Below are 18610 nucleotides of genomic sequence, written 5' to 3' on the forward strand. Positions count from 1 at the left end.
CAGGGCTGCATTATTAGGCAACGTACATATCAATTTCCAATCATTTTTTTCTTGTGAATCGCAACTTCGTTCTTTTAATGACAAATTGGGGCCGTAAGGCTTGCTCGTAAGGCTTGTTTGACAAAATCCACGAAGCAAGTGTCTCGAAACCGAAAGCGAAGGACAAAGTGCTGTTTGTACTTTCTCCTTGAAACGTTAGTGCGCTATTAACGATAAACAACAAAGTTGCTGATGGTGGTGTTAGTGCCAGTCATTCTGTCCTAAGTTTTCGGCAGCGAAAAAGTTACGACAGTGAAAAGCTTTTTTAGCGAGCTCACCTCGACCGGAAGTTCGGTCCTGTCCCCGGAGTGCTCTCGCCGTGCCCTTCCGCACTCTTATGCGCCGCACTGAGAAGTGTGCGAAAGAATTTGCATGGGCGTCACAGTAACCTACAACACTACACAGCCTTTAGCAAGAAATTAGACGCAGTTGTGCAGTCGACTAGGTACGTGTGTCTACGTTTCTAACAAACCCCTCCTCTGCCCCCCCTCTCCATCCCGCACCTTTCCCGGCATTAGTTTTGGACCACCCCTGTTCCTACCCTGCCCAGCCCCCGCGAAAGGGTGAATTCAGATGGAAAAGGCGGAGTCGGCGAAGAGCAAAAAACACCGCTCGTTGCCCCGCGGCTGCTACTGCAGCTTATTTGCGGTGGACTTGCCCGCGCCGCTGCCGGCCGGCTTCAAAGAGGACGTTCCTAGAATCTGCTGCCCAGGAGGATGTGGAGTGAGACTCAAGAGCGGCTGACTGCAATATGTGCGTCTGTTCACCTGGGCTACAAAAAGCGCGGGTACGCTTCAATGGTGCACTAGATCTAGCGACAATGACGTAGTGTTGCAGCTCCTCTCCGTCGGTGTAATAAAGACTCTTGATCATCGGTTTGGCCTAACACACAAAATTATTCACTCAGCTCTATGAAACCATTGGAATGACGAAGAAGTGCCCACGCGGCAGCGAGACTGCTCTCGGCGAGCGCATGCTTCGGGCTGGTGCGGCTGGAACCACCGACTGTCAGTGAACGTCATTATGCGCCTTGTGCTCTGTGCCGTGCTGTGCTTTGTGCTCCTGCCTCCTCACCTCCACCCATTGCAAGTGGTGGAGGCGCTGGGTATCATTACCATCCTGGTCCCAGAGCTTCGGCGTCCACCACCTGCCGCGATCATCATCCATGTGTACCTGGTCCGCCCCGCCCGGTTGTGGCCCAGCCCACCATACCTGAACAAACCTCGCCGCTCATCCCAGCCCCGTCCCCCGCCCCGACCACAAGTCACGACAAACTGACGACACTGCCGCGACCAGAACCTAGAACCCCACCGACTCGAGACGCCGCTGACAACTAAATACACGGTCCTCTGCCCATGCTGACCTGTGCGTCCAAGGGTCTCCGCGGTCGGCTCCTGGCAACCTGCGGCCCGGATGCTTCGTGGACCGGGACTAATTTGCTCACATCATATAAATAATAAATTAATGCGCAATTCCTTCAACCTAACATGTGTACGCATTCTTATTCTGAAAATGATCACGAAATTTAAATTCACGCTTTCCTCTACCTTAGACCTTGATAATTTCAAAACCGCCGTTCGATATGCCGCACTTTTACATTTTTTCTCCTTTGTTTGCTCCACTAACAATTAGGCATTGTTGCGCAGCTGCCGCTGCTCTGTTGATAGAGTTTATTGCAAGGAATCAATGAACAAATAGATCTCTAAGCGTAACAAACCGTAAATCGATGACAGGGCTTATTCCCATGGTTTCGTTAAGAGCTAACTTGGGGAAAGCCAGAACAAAGATAGTAGAACAAACCCTGTTCTATCGAACTGTATCGGTAGTGCATAATTGTTGCTGACGCTAGCAGCAATTTTTACACCACTCTCAAAGTATAAGTTGCCTTAGAACAAGTGAAAAACGCCGAATAGCAGGGCGCATTTTCAACTACAAAGATTTTCAACTACAAAGATTACATATAGCACGGCTTACCTCAAGTACAACTTTCCCTATATGCTTGCCAGAAGCCATGTAGCGGAACGCTTCTTCAGCCTGATCCCATCTGTAACGCTTTGTGGCTAGCGGCCGCACTACCCCGGAGGCAATGCCCTCTCGAACAAGTTCTCGGACACGCCATTTGTCTTCAGCAGTGACGGGATCATTCCCGTGCAGTGCTTCAAGCAGGATGCCATGGAAAGAGATACCCTTGAGGAACACGGACATTCCCAAGGAGGAGTCCTTAGAGAGGTCGAACTTGCCAATCTCGAGGAACCGGCCGTGCTTCGCCAGGCATCGCACGCTGGCTTGGAGCTTCTCTTCGGATAGAGAGTTCAGTACGATATTAACGCCTGGAGAGAGAGAACAGAGGAGAGGGTAGCAGTTTATTCAGCCGTATTCTTCTAGATTTTCTGCTGAGCGCAAGGAAAGGGGGATGAACGAAGTAAAACAGGGGCGAAGGAGAGCAAGGAAACGTGCGGCCTGATCTGTCTATAGTAAAACCTGACCGTAGACACCGGTCGGTAACGTAAATAAACAACGAAAACAACCCCCACTGTTTCTGCTCAGGAAGCCACCGCCCAAGTCTGTGGATATGAAAAGTTGCACTACTTCTGTATTCTTCATGATCGTAGCGGGGACTCTTGTGTGCATAAGACCTTTAAGCTCTAGAGGGATGGCGTCACGAGAGTACGCGTCACGATATTAGGCTTCACGAATTTACGATAAGTTTATGCCAGGAGACAGTATGAAAAAAGGGACATGTGGGAAGGAAATGCATAGCTCGAAAAGGTACCTATAGCGCTGCTTTTACTTTCAGTGATGCAGTGCTAAAGGGCCGAAGGCTTAGCCACGAGCACCATACGTTCTTAATTCCCTCTCTGTTGAGTGCGCAAATATCGCTCAAAGTACTTATCCTGTGAACATCTCGAATACATTACATCTGGGATACATTGTCGCCAACTGGAGCCAATCAATATATGCCATACCTGCTCAAGTTAAAATAATGATCACTTCGAGAGCTGACCTAAATTAAACCAGGCGCGAAGTAAGGATAGTAAGCTCAAATTATTTTCTTAATTTCAGCTTATATATAACGAACAGTGATTATGAACCGAGTGCCTGATGCGGAAGGAAAAATCGCAAACATGACGCGGGACACTTAGCGACGCGTCAACATCGCTCTAAACGAAGTGTCTGCGTCTTGCCCAAGAAACAGCGCCTGATAACCCTCAACGTCGCGTCACTTTAACAGGTTTATATTATTGTTTAATGTAATCAGTCCCTGCTTTTCGGCGATTGGGAGTACTGTTCCTGCTTTTATGCGAAGCATATTGCTAGAGCTACCACTCACGCCGTCGGCGTGGGACCCCTAGACGTCACACCACGTGACACCGTGACGTCACACCACCTGACACCGTGACGTCACAGCACGTGACACCGTGACGTCACACCACGTGGCACCGTGACGTCACACCACGTGACATCGAATGAGAGAGGCGGCCTCCACCTCGCGCCGTCGCCGTGGGACCCCTAGCCGTCACGCCACCTGACACCGTGACGTCTTCGTGACGATGCCATCGCACAGACGCCGGAATGTCCTCGAGCGGCATTCCCGCGCATTTCGAACGCGCGTTCACACTCGGTGTAGGTGAAACGCTCGCTCCACCGGGCAGGCAGACGCGGCTTCCGTGGCAATCCAGGCGCTCACCCAACGCGCGTCTCGGGGTTAGTCGGCGTTCCGCTGTAGCCATGCCGTTGGCTTCCCCCACGACGAAGGCTTCTAGTGGTTGTATTAAAATGACCAAGTATGCAACCAAGGAAAGCCATGTATTACCAAGCCTAGCCACCAATATGCTTCGCATCTGACTAGGCTTAACCTTAGCTAAGCCTCAGCCATAATTTTTTATAATGATTCTTCCAATAAGGAGCCGAGAGGATATTGATTTAAAGGATTCCATCCGAAATCGAATCATGAAAATTGTGGCTGTGTTGTTAAGGAGAAAAGAACGCAACTTATTTACTCTTACTGGATCAAGCGGAAAAGGCAAGTGCGATGTCAATGTTCTGATTGCTTGTTCTATAAATCTGGCTGAAATTGTGATCTCACCCTTGCCGTTGGTTTCATGGAGCACATGATCCTCAAACGACAGGTCCCTCGATCTTGCGATGTTCAGATCTCCAAGCTGAGGAAAACGACGGTTGAGAAATTCCCGCTTTTCTTCAGAGCCTACGGGATCGGGCACAAAGACAATACAAGAGTATTCTGAAAGACTGTTCTCCTCAAGTCTGAATTTACTCTCCGGTGCGCCCATGGAATTATGTTCACCCTTTGTCAAAAGTTTGGAGAAAAGGGGGTTTGGTTCTGAGCCACACTGTGTGGTTCGGAATGCATCTACAGCGCTCCAAATTTCCTGAAGGTAACATGATTTCCGGTCCTGCCTCCTCCAATGGGTAGGGCTGCCACGAATGCTTCAGGAGTCCCACTACAAAGCTTACAAGCAAACCCCTTGGGCTCTAAATGTTTGACAAAGACTGTACCATTGAAATGAAGGTTACAATATATCCTGGTTTAAAATCAAAACAACCATTAGGAGCGACATCGGGTGTCCTCGAATGGTGCAATAATCCGTGCTTGGTGTCATCCAAAATGAAGATGGCCCGGGCCATCAATGGCTCCCTCCATTTCGAAAGCCTTTTGAGCGTACGAATGCGTACCATATAATCATACATTATTTTTTTCTCAGCGAAAGCTCCTATACGTTCTTCATACCGAGCGCAACCAGCGAGTTGACTGCAGAGCTAGCTTTAGGTCAATGCTAAGTTCCAACCACGCATGCACCAAGTTCTTGGCGGCAGCTGGCGTGAGAGTTTGCAATGTTAGAGTTAGAGTGCCTGGGGAGAGATGTAGCAGAACGCTGCAACTGCGAGTGCATTGTGCCGCGCATAGCACCATCTACTATCTGCTAACCTCTGTTGGCCAATCGGGGCGCCTTGCAGCGAGCTGGTGAATGCGCTTGCCGTATGTCACTCGCAGAAATTCACAGGAACTGTTGGCGCGTCCTTACCGTGATAACAATCACACAGAGCACTGTGACGATATCTGTCAGTGGTCGCTTGCTGTATGGGCCTGTGTGGATCGGAGAGGGGCGCAGTCGCTTCCATCCCGGCCATGGTTGCACCGAACGAGCCCGTAACGGGAGCCGCTTAGTCAGCTGTGCCACTCTGCTGATCCTTATGATTTTGGGGTGTGCGCCGTGTTCTTTCTGTGAGCGCTTTTGTCCGAGAACGGCGTGCAAAAAGCCGCCGCTAGCGTATCCGGCCTAGCCGCGGACAACAGTCAGGGGGCTTTACTAGGGTCTTCTACAAATCAAGAGCCTTCTGGCTATATTCTCAATCACCTCTAACTGATTAATATGCACAGCCTACCGCTACGAATTTTTCATTTGCAAAACATCGCTTAATCCGTTACCATGAAATGCGGTCTTTTAGTTGAGAAGACTGCAGGTCAGGGCTTCTGTCAAAGCACACTGCTTTCTCCATGCGTTTATTTAGAAGCCATCTTTCCCACTAACTTTTTCACGGCAGTGCTGCCACCTAGAGTCAAATATTTCTCCTCCTGGCAGAGAAAAATTCCAACCGTTACTTCAATGTAAATCCTATTCAGCTACGAAGAATTGAAACAATAAAATAGAAATAGTAATAAGGAGACTTGCTTGTGAGGCAGGGCTTTCTGAGATATTTTCAGACCACCACATTTAAACACCATAGAAAGAATACAATATTCAGCATCGTAAATAAGACAGTACTTCAACATCATCGCACGAGGCCTACAGCTTGAAAGCCAGCATTTAATAGACAGTGTGTTTTTTCTCTAAGTTTTCTTGAAAAAGTTACGACTACATCAGACATCCGACGCTACAATTCTGCGATAGCAGTTCGATTTACCCTCGACGATTACTCTGACGCCTTTCTTTATTGAATGATCAAAGCAGTGGCTCAGTGGTTATGGTGCTCGACTGCTGACCCGGAATCCATGGGTTCTATTCCGGCTGCGAAGGTCACATTTCGGTGAAGGTAAAATGCTAGAGTACCGTGTACTGCGCAATGACAGTGGGGTTTAAATAATCCCCGGTAATCGAAATTGTACAGTCGTTTAGTACAGTGCCCCTCAGAACCTTAGTCACTTTGCAATGTTACACAACTTAAAACAAACCACAGCATACATTAATGAATGCTTTTACTCTAAGCCGAGGCTTCAGAAACACGAGAGAATTTTTCTGGAGGACGAAGGAGGGCGGAGCTAGCTTGAGGGTAGCAATGATTCGTTGGGCAGCCCCCAACTAGGGGGTGGGGTGGGAAGGTACCGGGTCGTTTGTGTTTCTTGAGGGAACCTGACTTTCCCACTGCGTCTTTGTGATTTAGCGTTCGCTTTTGCGTTCGTTGCTGCGTGGGCTTCTATTGGGTGCAGGCATTGCGGAGGGTGTAGGTATGTGCTTGGTTCGCTTGTCAAGGTTGAAGGCAAGTGGAGGTGTAGTAGTGGATCGAGAGTACTCCCCCTTGGCAGCTCCGTAGCTAGGCAGCCTAGCTACCCATACACCCACCACCACACTCAATCCACCACAGCTTGGGAGAGGGGGGCTAAGATGCGGGACGGATGCTGCTTCTGGCGGGGGAAGGTTTCAGTAGTACAACTTTTTGACGGGTTATTGGGACATCGTCTTCAAAGAATGCCGTACGCCAAAAAAAAGGACGAAACAGGAAGGAAACACAGAACAGGAAAGAGGCGCAACTTCCAACTTTCAAGTTCACGCATGAAAAGGCAGATCATGATTGTATACAGTTCTTGGATTTTCAGCTTTCCTTTACCAACAACCACGTCTGTTGGATGTATCAACCTCGCTCAAAGAAGTCTCTTTTAGCCTACGATAGCGCCCACTCAAAATTAGTAAAACGAGGTATAGTTTCTCTTTGCATTAGGTCGGCCCTAGAAAAATCTTGTCCGCACAAGATAAGTGAAAGCTTCCAGTATCAGATCGGAAGAGTTATGTCAGCAGGTAACCCATTGCAACTGGTCACCAGCGTGTCTGAAAGCCTCCTTCAAAAAATGAAGAAACCGGGCTAGAAGCGTGACATTGGAAACAAACCTGTGCAGGTCATACCTTACCTGCATGGGTTTTCGCACAATTTGAAAAAAATGGCTTCCAGGCACGGAGTGCAGCTGGTTTTTCCAGCCCCCTGCAAACTGGCAGGCATATGTCCGATGGTGTCAGGAAAGCGGGTCAAAAAGGCCTGTGCTGTCAAACATCAAACAGTGTTCACAAAATGCACCACTAATGTGGTATACGAGATCCCTTTGACGTGTGGCAAAGTATATGTGGGGCAAACGGGACAGTGTTTCAATGAGCGTGCTCGACAGCACAATGTGACCCTAAAAAGCAAGACGGGAAGCAACCTAGCTTTACACTGTAGCAGATGTAAAGATTGTTGTCCGAAATTTAACGAGACCAGGTTTCTAGCCAGAGCAAAAGAAAAAATCGAAAGAGAAGTGATTGAGGCTTTTTATATTGATCAAAGAAAAGATAACTGCGTGAGCACGCCTTCTGTTCTCCTCACCAGAAACGAACTAGCTTTTTTGGACGGTTTCGTTTAGATGCCCTTTGCAAAGTCCGCTTGCTTCCTACAATCGGTTTTATGATTGTTAATATCTTAGCGTTGGTTCTTATACTTATTCATATTCTTTCAACCTGTGCTGTCATTCACACTCGCATGTGTTATCGACCCTGCTTTTAGTAAGAGCGACCTTCCTATGACTCGTCCACCACCGCATTTGTTTTTTAGTTCACGCACCCTCATGCAGCTCAGCGGCTATAAAAGAGCGCCTGGTTTCCTTTTGTGTTATTAAAGTTGGAAGTTGCGCCTCTTTCCTGTGCGGTGTTTCCTTCCTGTTTCGTCCTTTTTTTGGCGTACGACATTCTTTCAAGAAGGTTTCAGTCTCCGAGGTTAAGACACACGCGGGTATTTTCGCATTGTGACATTAGCACTGCTCTCACCTTAAAATTATTCGAAACCCTTTGATCTGACATGTACTAAGACGCGAAGAGATTCGTCATCCTACCTGTTACATATCACTAAACGTTCACGGAATAAAATGTCAAGAAACACCTTACTGAAGAGAACAAAGTGCACGCTTGAGGTTTCCTGAGATCACGTTGCAGGTATAGCCCAAAAAAAGCTTAAAGATTGGCGGCGTATTCTAGAGTGTTATGTAAAAAAAAAACTAATAGAAGAGCGGCATGGCTTCATTTGTGCTTTCGACGCTTAGTTGGCAAAACTCAAACGAGGCCAACTAGCGCTTAATACTACCTCTGCCGCAGTTAATTATGGATATGCTGGTATCGCTGCATGAGTAACACGGGGAAACAGCGCCACACTTTTCATAGAAGTAGATAGTCAGAAAGGCTAGTGAAATGAGTTTATAATCTGCACACTTAATCGATAAATAAACAGAAATGAGAGCGTATGCCAGTAAGAAAGTGAGCGTGCAACTTGCGGCAATCAGCAAGTTGAACCACCGTCGTAGCCCTACTTCCATGTCTGTAAGTGAAATGGCCACTGTTAACAAGTGGCCTAAAGCGGGGCGGGCAGTACCTAGTGAAATTGTCGCGCTCTTTTTGTCGAGCTTAAAAATTTCCATGAGCTGGCTACAAGGAAAAAGTGCAAAAAAAAAGACCGCCAGAAATCGGCATATGCTTGCCTTCCAGGTCAGACGAACGAGCCATACCGACAGTTGTACCATTCACCTTACCTTTGCGGCAATTCTACTGTGCACATGTGCCAGGCCCCTCTGCCTGCATCACGTGAACCCAAAGCACATTTTCGACAGGGGAGTTCATTCCAGAGTTAATATGGCAGACCTCGAACATGTATCATGAAAATTTATGGCAAGTTCTAGATAACTCCGAATCCACGACTCATCGGGCAGGTAGACCTGCCGGAATGCCTAAACTATATGTACCAAAGGGAAATTCTCGACAGAGCCTGTCACACAGTTTAACAAAGGGCAACATCTTCCATGAAAAATGTGAACCCGGTGCGCATCCTCGGTAGTGCTCACTCCATAGTTCGGGTACGGAAAGCCAACCTGCCTGGGTACCGTGAACCCAGGACATAATCTTGCCTCCTCCACCCCCCCCCCCCCCCACACACACACAAACACTTTTTGTTAACATGGGGGATTTCATCCTGCCTATATTAAGTCCTCCAAGGGTATGTGCACTGCAGCGTGAACTTCCAAGCCAAGCCTTTACGGCTAAAATCACATTTATAAACTGTTGGGTTCAGGAGGTTCGATTACGATCGCCTACGACGGGGATGGTAAGAGCGTATAGTGCAAACGAATCCTGATACATATACCGCTGCAATAAACAGCGAACTCTGCTCAGAAATCTGTACGAACCGACGGTGGTGAACACGGTGCACCCCATCGAGAGGGCGATGGAGATTGCCGCCTGTCCGACGCCACCGCTGCCGGAGTGGACTAGGAGAGACTCTCCTGGTCGCATCTTACCTCGTACGAGGAGCGCGTAGTAGGCAGTGGAGTAAGCCACCGGCACCGTTGAAGCCTCTTCCAGACTCCACGTGTCAGGAACATCCCAGAGCCAGTCTGAATCCACAGCCACAGTTGTAGCCATGCCCTCGCAGGGCACCAAGCCCATCACCCGGCATCCCTGTGGGTCGCGGCCCGAGAACTCTAGGCCAAGCAGACACTCAGAGTTTGCGACCTCGTCTGTGGGTTTGTGAAATAAAACGAATTGGTCAATATGTTACTAATCCAATAAAGTAACCGTCATGAGCTTAAATGGCACGAATTTTTGAGCAGAGAGCAATTTTGGTTACTCACTATTCCTAGCACACTTAATGCTAAGTGAGAGTTTTTCTCACAGATTTTTTGTCAAGTGACATTTCCTTTCACGCCATTGGTTAGCCAATTTTTCTTAAAGGGGTACCTTTTCTCTGTATCATCAGTGATGTCTCTTTCACCGGTGAAGAGCGCTTCTTGCGTCACTGAATAACAAAGTTCTTCCACGTCAGTAGACGACGCACAGTCAACATGTGGCATACGAGCTCTAAGGATTTCAGTCTAGTATTAAGATCCCGCCACTGTCAAAATGTCTCGTAGACTCGGTTTACTGAAGCCACCAGAGTAAAGTACATTTTTTGAAAAAAGTGCGAAGCATTTTACCCAACGTAAAGGAACACGAGAATTATGAAATCATAGTAAGAGGTACCTGAAAGAGCAATTGTACAGGCTTTTGACGTCGTTAGCTGTGACACACGTGATTTTGAAAGCACGCCTTTTATTGCCATACTCAAAACTTGTTTTCCATTTTACTCGTGATTACTAGTCTTATTTTCTCCAAAGACTGCTTCCGTACACGGGATGTTGATATTGCTGGTATTTCGGGCGGTGGTGGTGGCGAAGCATACAGGCGGGGTAAGCCTAACAGAGGCCTGTCGGAAATTGGTCCGCCTGACTCATTCATTTAAGAGATTGAGTCCCTACTGCTCACCGATAAGACCAGGGTCCTCTAAAAACTTCATTACTGATCATGGCCCTAATCGTCACTCATTTCTGGAGCCCTGAGGGTACACGATCAGTAATGAAGTTTTTAGAGGACACTGGCCCTATCGGTGAGTAGTAGGGACTCAATCTCTTAAATGAATGAGTCAGGCGGACCAATTTCCGACAGGCCTCTATAAAGCTTACCCCGTACTCACCGATAAGACCAGTGTCCTCTAAAAATTTCATTACTGATCGTGGCCTTATCGCCGCTCAGTTCTGGAGCCCTGAGGGTACACGACGCGTGAGACGTCGTCCCTGGAACTGTTCAGTGTCCTCAGGCTTTCCAGTGGGTGTCTCACATTCGGCGCAAAAGCGCGGGCTCGCTAACACGAAATATGGCTACATTATGTCATATCACATTCAGTAAAGTCCTTCCAAAAGCTTTGAAGATGAATCTAGGCCGCATTTGTTATAGAACCAATCATGAGACTCTCAAGCCCGACATGTTCAGGCGTATTAGATCCCGTACACGAATAAAGCTAGTTTGAACGCAATAGTGATAGGCGTTGCGTGTCGCAGAAAATACGGGGTCGTATTTGACGTGGCATCATTCGCCGTATGCGTAAATTCCACAAAATATAATAGAAGCAGCCTAGCTGTGACACATAGGTCACCGGACATCACGACTTCATTCCAACCTGCCCGCCTGATTGTGGTCAGTGGGCCCACCGTTGCAGCTAGCGGTTATATTAACGATTGTTTCCGAGAGGTTGCCCTGCAACGGCGACCTTGGTCTCAAAAAACGCCACTACTCCAGGAGTCGTATAGGGACTGTCAAAGATCTGTGCCTGTAAATTACAGAATGTCTCATTCCGCATATACAGGTATGCGCTTTAACTTAGTGACGCTATCACGTCATACCCATAAAGCGTACCCATGAGTTTCTGCTGCATTGTTTAGTTCTGACAGAGTTCAAGTTCTTTTCAGAATCAGACACGAAGTGCCTCCGGTAACTGCTTGTGGTAAATGATTGCACACTGTATAGAAAAATATTAATATTAAAACGAGAATGATCCGCATTTTGTTCGAATGGGTGGCGCATCTAGCGTGTCGGATGAAATTGACCGTAGGCCACGTGATAACTCGGAAGTTGTCAGCGTCTACGGTGGACAGGTTACAAAGCGACGAATCGATTTGTAAGGGAGGGCAAGCACAAGATAAACGACGCGTTACGTTAATGACTGAATACTTAGGGCTGGAAACCGAAATGCTTCTGAATCATGTATTTTCGAACCAAACTTGTGCTCACTGGTGCGTTTTGAGCCGTTCCAACTGGATGGAGCCTAGTCGGATAACTAAGACTATATATTGTGCCTGCGTTGGCGATGTGGGAGTCTATCAAAACGTGCTGGAACATTAGCAGCACGCTCAATGCAAATAAGGTCCGGAGCTTTCGAAGGAGAATTTTACTGTACATTTTAAGGGTGATATAAACCTACACATGCCATAAGAGCCGGGAGTCAAGGTATACGTCTATATATTAGGCTTTCTTAAGAGTTTGTAATATTCCGTTAACAACCAACCTATTCTGTTTGTTTATTAATCGTGTGTTCAGAGCAGGAACTTTTGTGCTGTTTTCTGTATTAATATTCGGAGAACTTTTATCGATCTCCAACCATTCCGAAAGATTTTTGAAAGTTTTATTTTTTTAAATACAATTCTGTTTCACTATATGCCGTTACAAAAATGTAAGGGTGGTCTACATAATTAACACAAAAATCAGATATGTAGGATGCAAGATAATTATTCCACGTTATACAGTGGTAAGACCCACTAACTACTCCAGTTGTCTATGTCTACGCTTAGTTAAATATAGGAACCGGCCGAGAAAAAAATTCTGCGGACTCCACCATTCGGAGTTAGTCGTGAAGATATGGATTCACTAGTAGTCACATTGTGTTCATGGATGCACAAATAAGTTTTAAGTACCTCTAACTGAATTACTCTGATTCTACAGTTTTCAGGCTCTGATACTAAATTGTCGTGATTTATTTGGTCATATGCGTTTCGTAATTTGCTTTTTACAATGCTTTTTAATCAAATGCTTATGGATTTTTCACGCATGTCTCAATATGCCTTTTTGTCTAAATAATATGGAGTGAAAGATTCGGTAATAAAAAAACAATGCCCTCTCAGCTATCTTTGCTAAAAGTGGAAGAATGGTTGTTGGACGGCACTAGCAAAAAAAAGAAAACATAAGGCGGGGTGCACAAACAGTTTCTAGGTGCTATGTCTTATGCGCGCGATAAATTAGTAGGAAATATTGAGGCTGCACCATTTGTTATAACATTGTTTTCTATCTCAAAAGACATTATAGCCACTGCAAATGTGCAAGCGACGTATAAAAATGACTTTCTTAGATATATATGGCGCTGCCCACACTTTTCTAAAAGACCAACCAACCCGTATCTGTTGCCAGTTCCAACTCAAGTTCTTCAAACGATGATTATATCAGCTGCTTAAGTCCGCGATACAAAAATAGAGTAAGCCTCCCTGTGATAACTAAACGCACTTACCGGACAAGGCATCGGGCGGAAGTTTACCACTGGCGAGCATGACGTCACGGAAGTTGAGCGGGGCGTAGTACACATTACAGAGGACTTTGCTGCTAGTGCTGGATGTGGCGGTGTAGCGCAACGGAGATTCGTACCAATGCAGGCTGGAGAGGTCTCCGCGAGCCTGGACGTTAAGGTATGCGCAGCTGGTAGCACTCTTGGGGGCACCTGTGGTGCGCGCATTATTTGTCAAGCACATCTCAAGACAGCTTTTGTGTCAAGCTAGGCGGGGTACGAAGGTAGCATAAAACACTTTTAAGGGCATCAAAGCACACTGTTACATGCCGAAACCAGTTTTCTTATATTGCTAAAGTTCGCTGTTCTTTATCATGTCCACATTCCATACATCACCTTTTCTCGGTTCCTTTTTTATCTTTGCTATTCATCATCTAGAACAGCTTGCTAAGTGTGTTGTGTACTCCCTTGAGAGCCCATATATATCTGTAATGTGTGACTGCTTTCAGAGCGCCTTTCCAACGTCATACTTCGATACCTATCCCAGCAGCCTGCGCGCTTTTTTTTTATTGGAAACCTGTTCAATACTTATTACAGTCTGCGTCTATGCAGAGGTTATCGCCTTAATGCTCGCTAAACAGTGTCCCTGAAGCGTACTGTTTCTTTCTGCAGCCTGTGTCTAATTTCAGAGAGTACAGATCTGATAGTTTATGCTGCGCGAAGTCTTCTGTGGAAGCGGCGGTATTTTCACTGCGGTGAAAATACATGTGCAGTCACGCCGGTGTACCCTATGTCACCACCTCAATGTACACGTTGCCCTATATATCTTCTCATCTAGGCACTCGAAATATCAATATCATGTGGCACTTCACTGGCTACGTAATGTCCGCTCATCCCATATGGATCCAACCAATACAACAGGCACTTTGGCGTGGAAGAGCTGGTGATTGTATATCTGAATGGTAATAGTGATTTTAGCACTGCTTGCTTTCTTCCGGATGTCGGATATAATTCGTTCCTTATGTATGGTTTCTGATTGACAATAGTGAACAATATCTCTAAAACCTGTTTTTTGTTTCGCTTAGGCACGATTTTGGTGCTGCTCATGTCCTCTCTGCATATGATGCGACTGCGATAGTTACAGTAGACAGCACTTGGTGGACCTGAAAATGAAAAGGATGCAAAGCTTACGTGAGAGTATTGTCAGATGCCTGAAAGAACCCCACTGTCCATCACGCTGAACGTTCATAACAAGGTCGCGCTCCAGCAAGTATTTGTGTGTGACGTCACTCAGCGTGAAATCGATCTCCTTGTACGGCTTCTTTAAGCTCGCGTCGAATACGCACCTGACAATGATAAACAGAAAACATAATTACTTTTGCGAAAAAGCATTAAAACGTCAGCTTTCTCCAGAAGCGTGGGGACAGGACGCTGCCTTTGATATTATTTACTTTTAATCCCAAGGCATTAGCTTTTTGGACCTTTTGAGCGCAACTCTACGTATTTGCTTCTAATAACTGACTGCCTTTTGTAAATAAGGTCATTGGAATGCTTACTTCTTAATAAACATTTAATTTTTATTAGGTAATAATTGCTTTGGTTAGATTAAAATTAGGAAACAAACCTTTTGAGGGGCCAAAGATCACCCAGCACCGCAAAAAAGTGTCAGAGAAGCAGCGAGCCAGCTGTACGTGGTTGCTTTTTGTTTTCTCTTGTGGCGTTAAAGTCTGCTAGGCTGCCATAACAGAATAGTCAAACTCAAGCATCCTAACGAGCCTTATTATTCTTACCTTATGCGGCTGGCACCAGTTTCCAGACGAATACAATTCATCAATCCAACGACACCGCTGACGCCGATGTCCTTTGCTACCAGCCACAAGTTGTGCCCTGCTGGCTTCCTTGCGCATTCATTAACTTTCCTCTTCAGTGTCTCAACCCAATCGAAAGTTCCGTTGTCTGTTAACATCATTTCTTGTTGTGCTACTCCTGGGCTAGTGGTAATTTTCCTCAGTAAAAGCAGCGTAGACCACTTGTTAGACTTGAGTCCTACGAGGCGAAAGCCACGATAGCCAAGCACTGCCATAACTTCATCTTTTGAGTGAATTGTGCTCGGAACATTAGCCACTTTTGACAAAAATGCCTCAGCCGGAGTAAGAGCTGAGCGCAGAAAGAGTAGCGCAAATCCGGTCTCCTCGCAGTGCGCTAATAGTTCTTCAGCCAAGGTTTCGAGACCGTTTGACCCGCTGGGAACCATTCGAGCAAGAACTAAATCAGCTTCAGGAAGTTTCTTCGCAGTAGTTGAGGCCGGATCCCAAAAGAGCGTCACGACACTTTCAGGTAAATGCTGCGGCATTAGGTCATGTGGACGCTGGTGGGCTACCGTGTACTCGGTTTTAAGTGATATGTCGTAGAGCGGAAGCTGTTCTGACACAAAGGGCGTTAAGAGGAAGTTGCTTTCTTGCGACGTTAGTTCGAGAACACGGATTTTTCTTGCAGTCGTATTTTCAACAGCGACGTCGAGCAGGTGTCGTAAGGGATCCTCTTCTAAAAGGGCTGTGCCAACGATGTCTTTGTCAAGGTCATTCTTGTAGGTTGTCAGCGCCCATTGGACGGCGGAGACGAGAGTTCCACCCGATACGTTGACTCTCGTCTGAATGCCTGTGAGAACACGCATGAGTCCGTTGTTCTCAGCGTTACTTTTCAGCTGTTGGTCGAAGACTTCTTGGGATACCTCGCAGGTGTTTTCAAAGAGCTCCGACACCTCATTCATTTCCTCTCCATCTCTCTGCAGTATGTCCCGGACAATGGTACTGCATATATCGACGTAATCTCGTAGCCTAGCCTCCCGCTTCAATATTGTGGCCTCATCGTCGACGTACGGGACAAACCTGTACTCTTCAAGGCACGGTGTTTGGCGGCAACTGCGGCGTGGTGCTGTGGAGTATTTGTAGCCTCGAACGACGACTCCTCCAGCACGGCACGCATTGAGGCAACCGTCATAGATAGCGGGTATCCCTGCACATCAGAAGACATAGCATCGTGTAGGTGTGCAGAGGTCTCCTATCTTGCCATTTCTTAATGTCGGTGTGAAACATAACGCGGAACTCATTTGGCGCAAAATATCCGCTGGTGTAGGTTAGGCAAGATAACCGCTGGTCCTTAAGGGTAACGGAGTGGATTCCAAGAGAAGGCAAACGTAGCAGGGGGCGGCAGAAAGTTATGTGGGCGGATGAGATTAAGAAATTTGCGGGAATACAGTGGCCGCAACTGGCGGACAGGGTTAATTGGAGAGACATGGGAGAGGCCTTCGCCCTGCAGTGGGCGTAGTAAGGCTGATGATGATGATGATGATCCGCTATTTTATGTTTGAACTACATAGCTACTCACTAAGTTGACATTTAGCTCACTGCAGAAAAAGAAGGAGCTTGCAACAGACACGACTAGAGATGCGCTAATTTTGAGTGGTACTGGATTTGCGACCTTTACTCACGGATGAATTCGATCACTTCCTTGTTAGTGCGTCGTGTCTGCACATTTGGTTTATGTTTTGTTTTTATAGTATCGCTGATATTTTATTATAAATTTATGCAGCACTCGAAATTGTGTGCAGAATCATCGCCTTACGGAGCATTTTCGAATCCTCACAAAACAGAAATATCCCTCAGTACTTATGGCTTCACAGAAACGCTATGACGGAAAACCTTTATCATTTGAACCCTCTGAATTTGTGACTTTATGAATTTTCGCATTTTTTTAAAGTGGAGCTGCTGGCATTGTTGCCTGCAAGCATAATTTGCCAAGACAGGTTAGTTTTACAATACAAACCTCTTTCTGCTGCCTCTTCAACAACCTGTGCATGGAGTCTTGGATATATGTGGCATGACTGGATCTTTGCAAACAGCTTGAGTGTCCGCAGAGGCTGAAGAAAGCTGTAGAATTGAAATATACCGTCGATGAAGGCCACCCAGTTGTCCTCCCACTTGAGCTTGCATTGCGGCCCTGTATAATGCAGAAAGAAAATAGCCGGGTTAAGCTACATCATAGTGCGTAAGAAGTTAAACGACGATACCTAAAAGATGATAAACTTTATATATGATTTTAGTGGTACACTGAAGGTCATGTTCCGATATCTCTGTAATTCGTTCTAAGGCTGTCAGGCTATGGTCAGTAGTAGAGAAGTTGCCAGACGTGGTCTGCCAACCTCTTGGCTACGGGAGCTTCAGCCCATGTTCCTTCTAATTACTATACTGTTTCCTTCCGCGAGCGCGATACGAGTGCTGATGCTGTAATAAATTCTGAGTCTTACTGTCTCTGCTGACGATAAGAAAAAATAAAAAAATATCAAACCCTGCTACGATAAGGGTTTTATTGCTTGTAATATTTTACCCATTTTATTACTGTAATAATGTTGTCCGGCGGTCAAATGGTAAAAGAGTCGCACCTTATAGACAACTCCACTACCCTCTATGTCATGATTCCATGTAAACAACTATACACCGACTATATTGCTTATCTTGTCTTGGGGTAACATTTATCATTGTCTTTAATATTCTAGCTCAGGTAAACAGAACGAGCTCCTTTCACGAGCAATTTCTGTGACAGAAAATATACCCTGCCATCCCCGCAGGTACGAAGTTATAAAGATTCCCGTTCTTTAAGCGCGAGTTTTGTTGAAGGACGTTACATAAAGAAATGGAAAGACGAATTAGCAGGTCTCAGTACCCTGCGTGCTTGCGAAAACCAAACTGCTAAAAAAGACAATGCTTTGAACTAAAGGCGTGATTCGCTGCCAGCAGGAGTGCATTTACAGACTACTTCGCACTCTGCATTGGCTACTTTGTGAAATTGCAGGGACAAGGACGAAACACTAGACATAAATAGTGTGCCGAAGAACTAACTATCCAAGTCGACGCTGAGGATGCTTTGGAATACTCCGTGGTAGCCGCAGCCAGACAGCGCCAGTTCCTTGTAGACTTCTTCACTGTCCAGTTGCAAGACTGCTGCCTCGTTGGAGGGCCATGGTAGGCCATTGTCGAGCACCTTCTCCCCTTCCTCGGCGATGCGGATGCGGCCGCTCGCCGCCACCGAGCCACCTTCGCTGACCTCAAACTCTCCAGAAGCCGGCATGACAAGCACCAGGAAGCGCACTGTACCTGAACCCAAGACATTTCCTTGTTAACAACTAAGGTTTCGGACCAGCTTCCTAAAAAGGTGCAGTGAAGAGGAATCTGAACTCGTATTTTTGCCACGGGAACTCAATCTACACGTTCCAAGCATTCTTAGAAACTTTGATTTATTGCCCTGCGTGGCTGATTTCCCTAATCAAATTGAATTAACGTCCGGCTCCCGCCTTTTTTTATTTGAATTCTCCCCGTACGGTGGGCGGAGTCGACCAACGCGTGGAGTGCCTTTCACCCAGTGCCGTGGCGGCTTGCCGCTCTGCCATCGGCGGAGTAAT

General features: G+C 46.5%; 1 protein-coding gene across 1 annotated transcript in view; it reads right to left on the minus strand.

The window, feature by feature from the left end:
- Positions 1–18610, minus strand: part of LOC149346042 (fatty acid synthase-like) — a 99414-nt gene that overhangs the window by 14810 nt on the left and 65994 nt on the right. The window contains exons 13-20 of the mRNA XM_089585337.1: positions 18051–18305; positions 16978–17151; positions 14943–16167; positions 14344–14498; positions 13159–13365; positions 9476–9805; positions 4127–4246; positions 2014–2369 (exon numbers count right to left, since the gene is read on the minus strand). Of these exons, the coding sequence (XP_089441463.1) occupies positions 2014–2369; positions 4127–4246; positions 9476–9805; positions 13159–13365; positions 14344–14498; positions 14943–16167; positions 16978–17151; positions 18051–18305 (2822 nt within the window). The remainder of the gene's footprint in view (positions 1–2013; positions 2370–4126; positions 4247–9475; positions 9806–13158; positions 13366–14343; positions 14499–14942; positions 16168–16977; positions 17152–18050; positions 18306–18610) is intronic.

This window comes from Amblyomma mixtum, chromosome 4, assembly GCF_055824585.1.
Source record: "Amblyomma mixtum isolate Tamu chromosome 4, ASM5582458v1, whole genome shotgun sequence".
Classification (NCBI taxonomy): Eukaryota; Metazoa; Arthropoda; class Arachnida; order Ixodida; family Ixodidae; genus Amblyomma; species Amblyomma mixtum.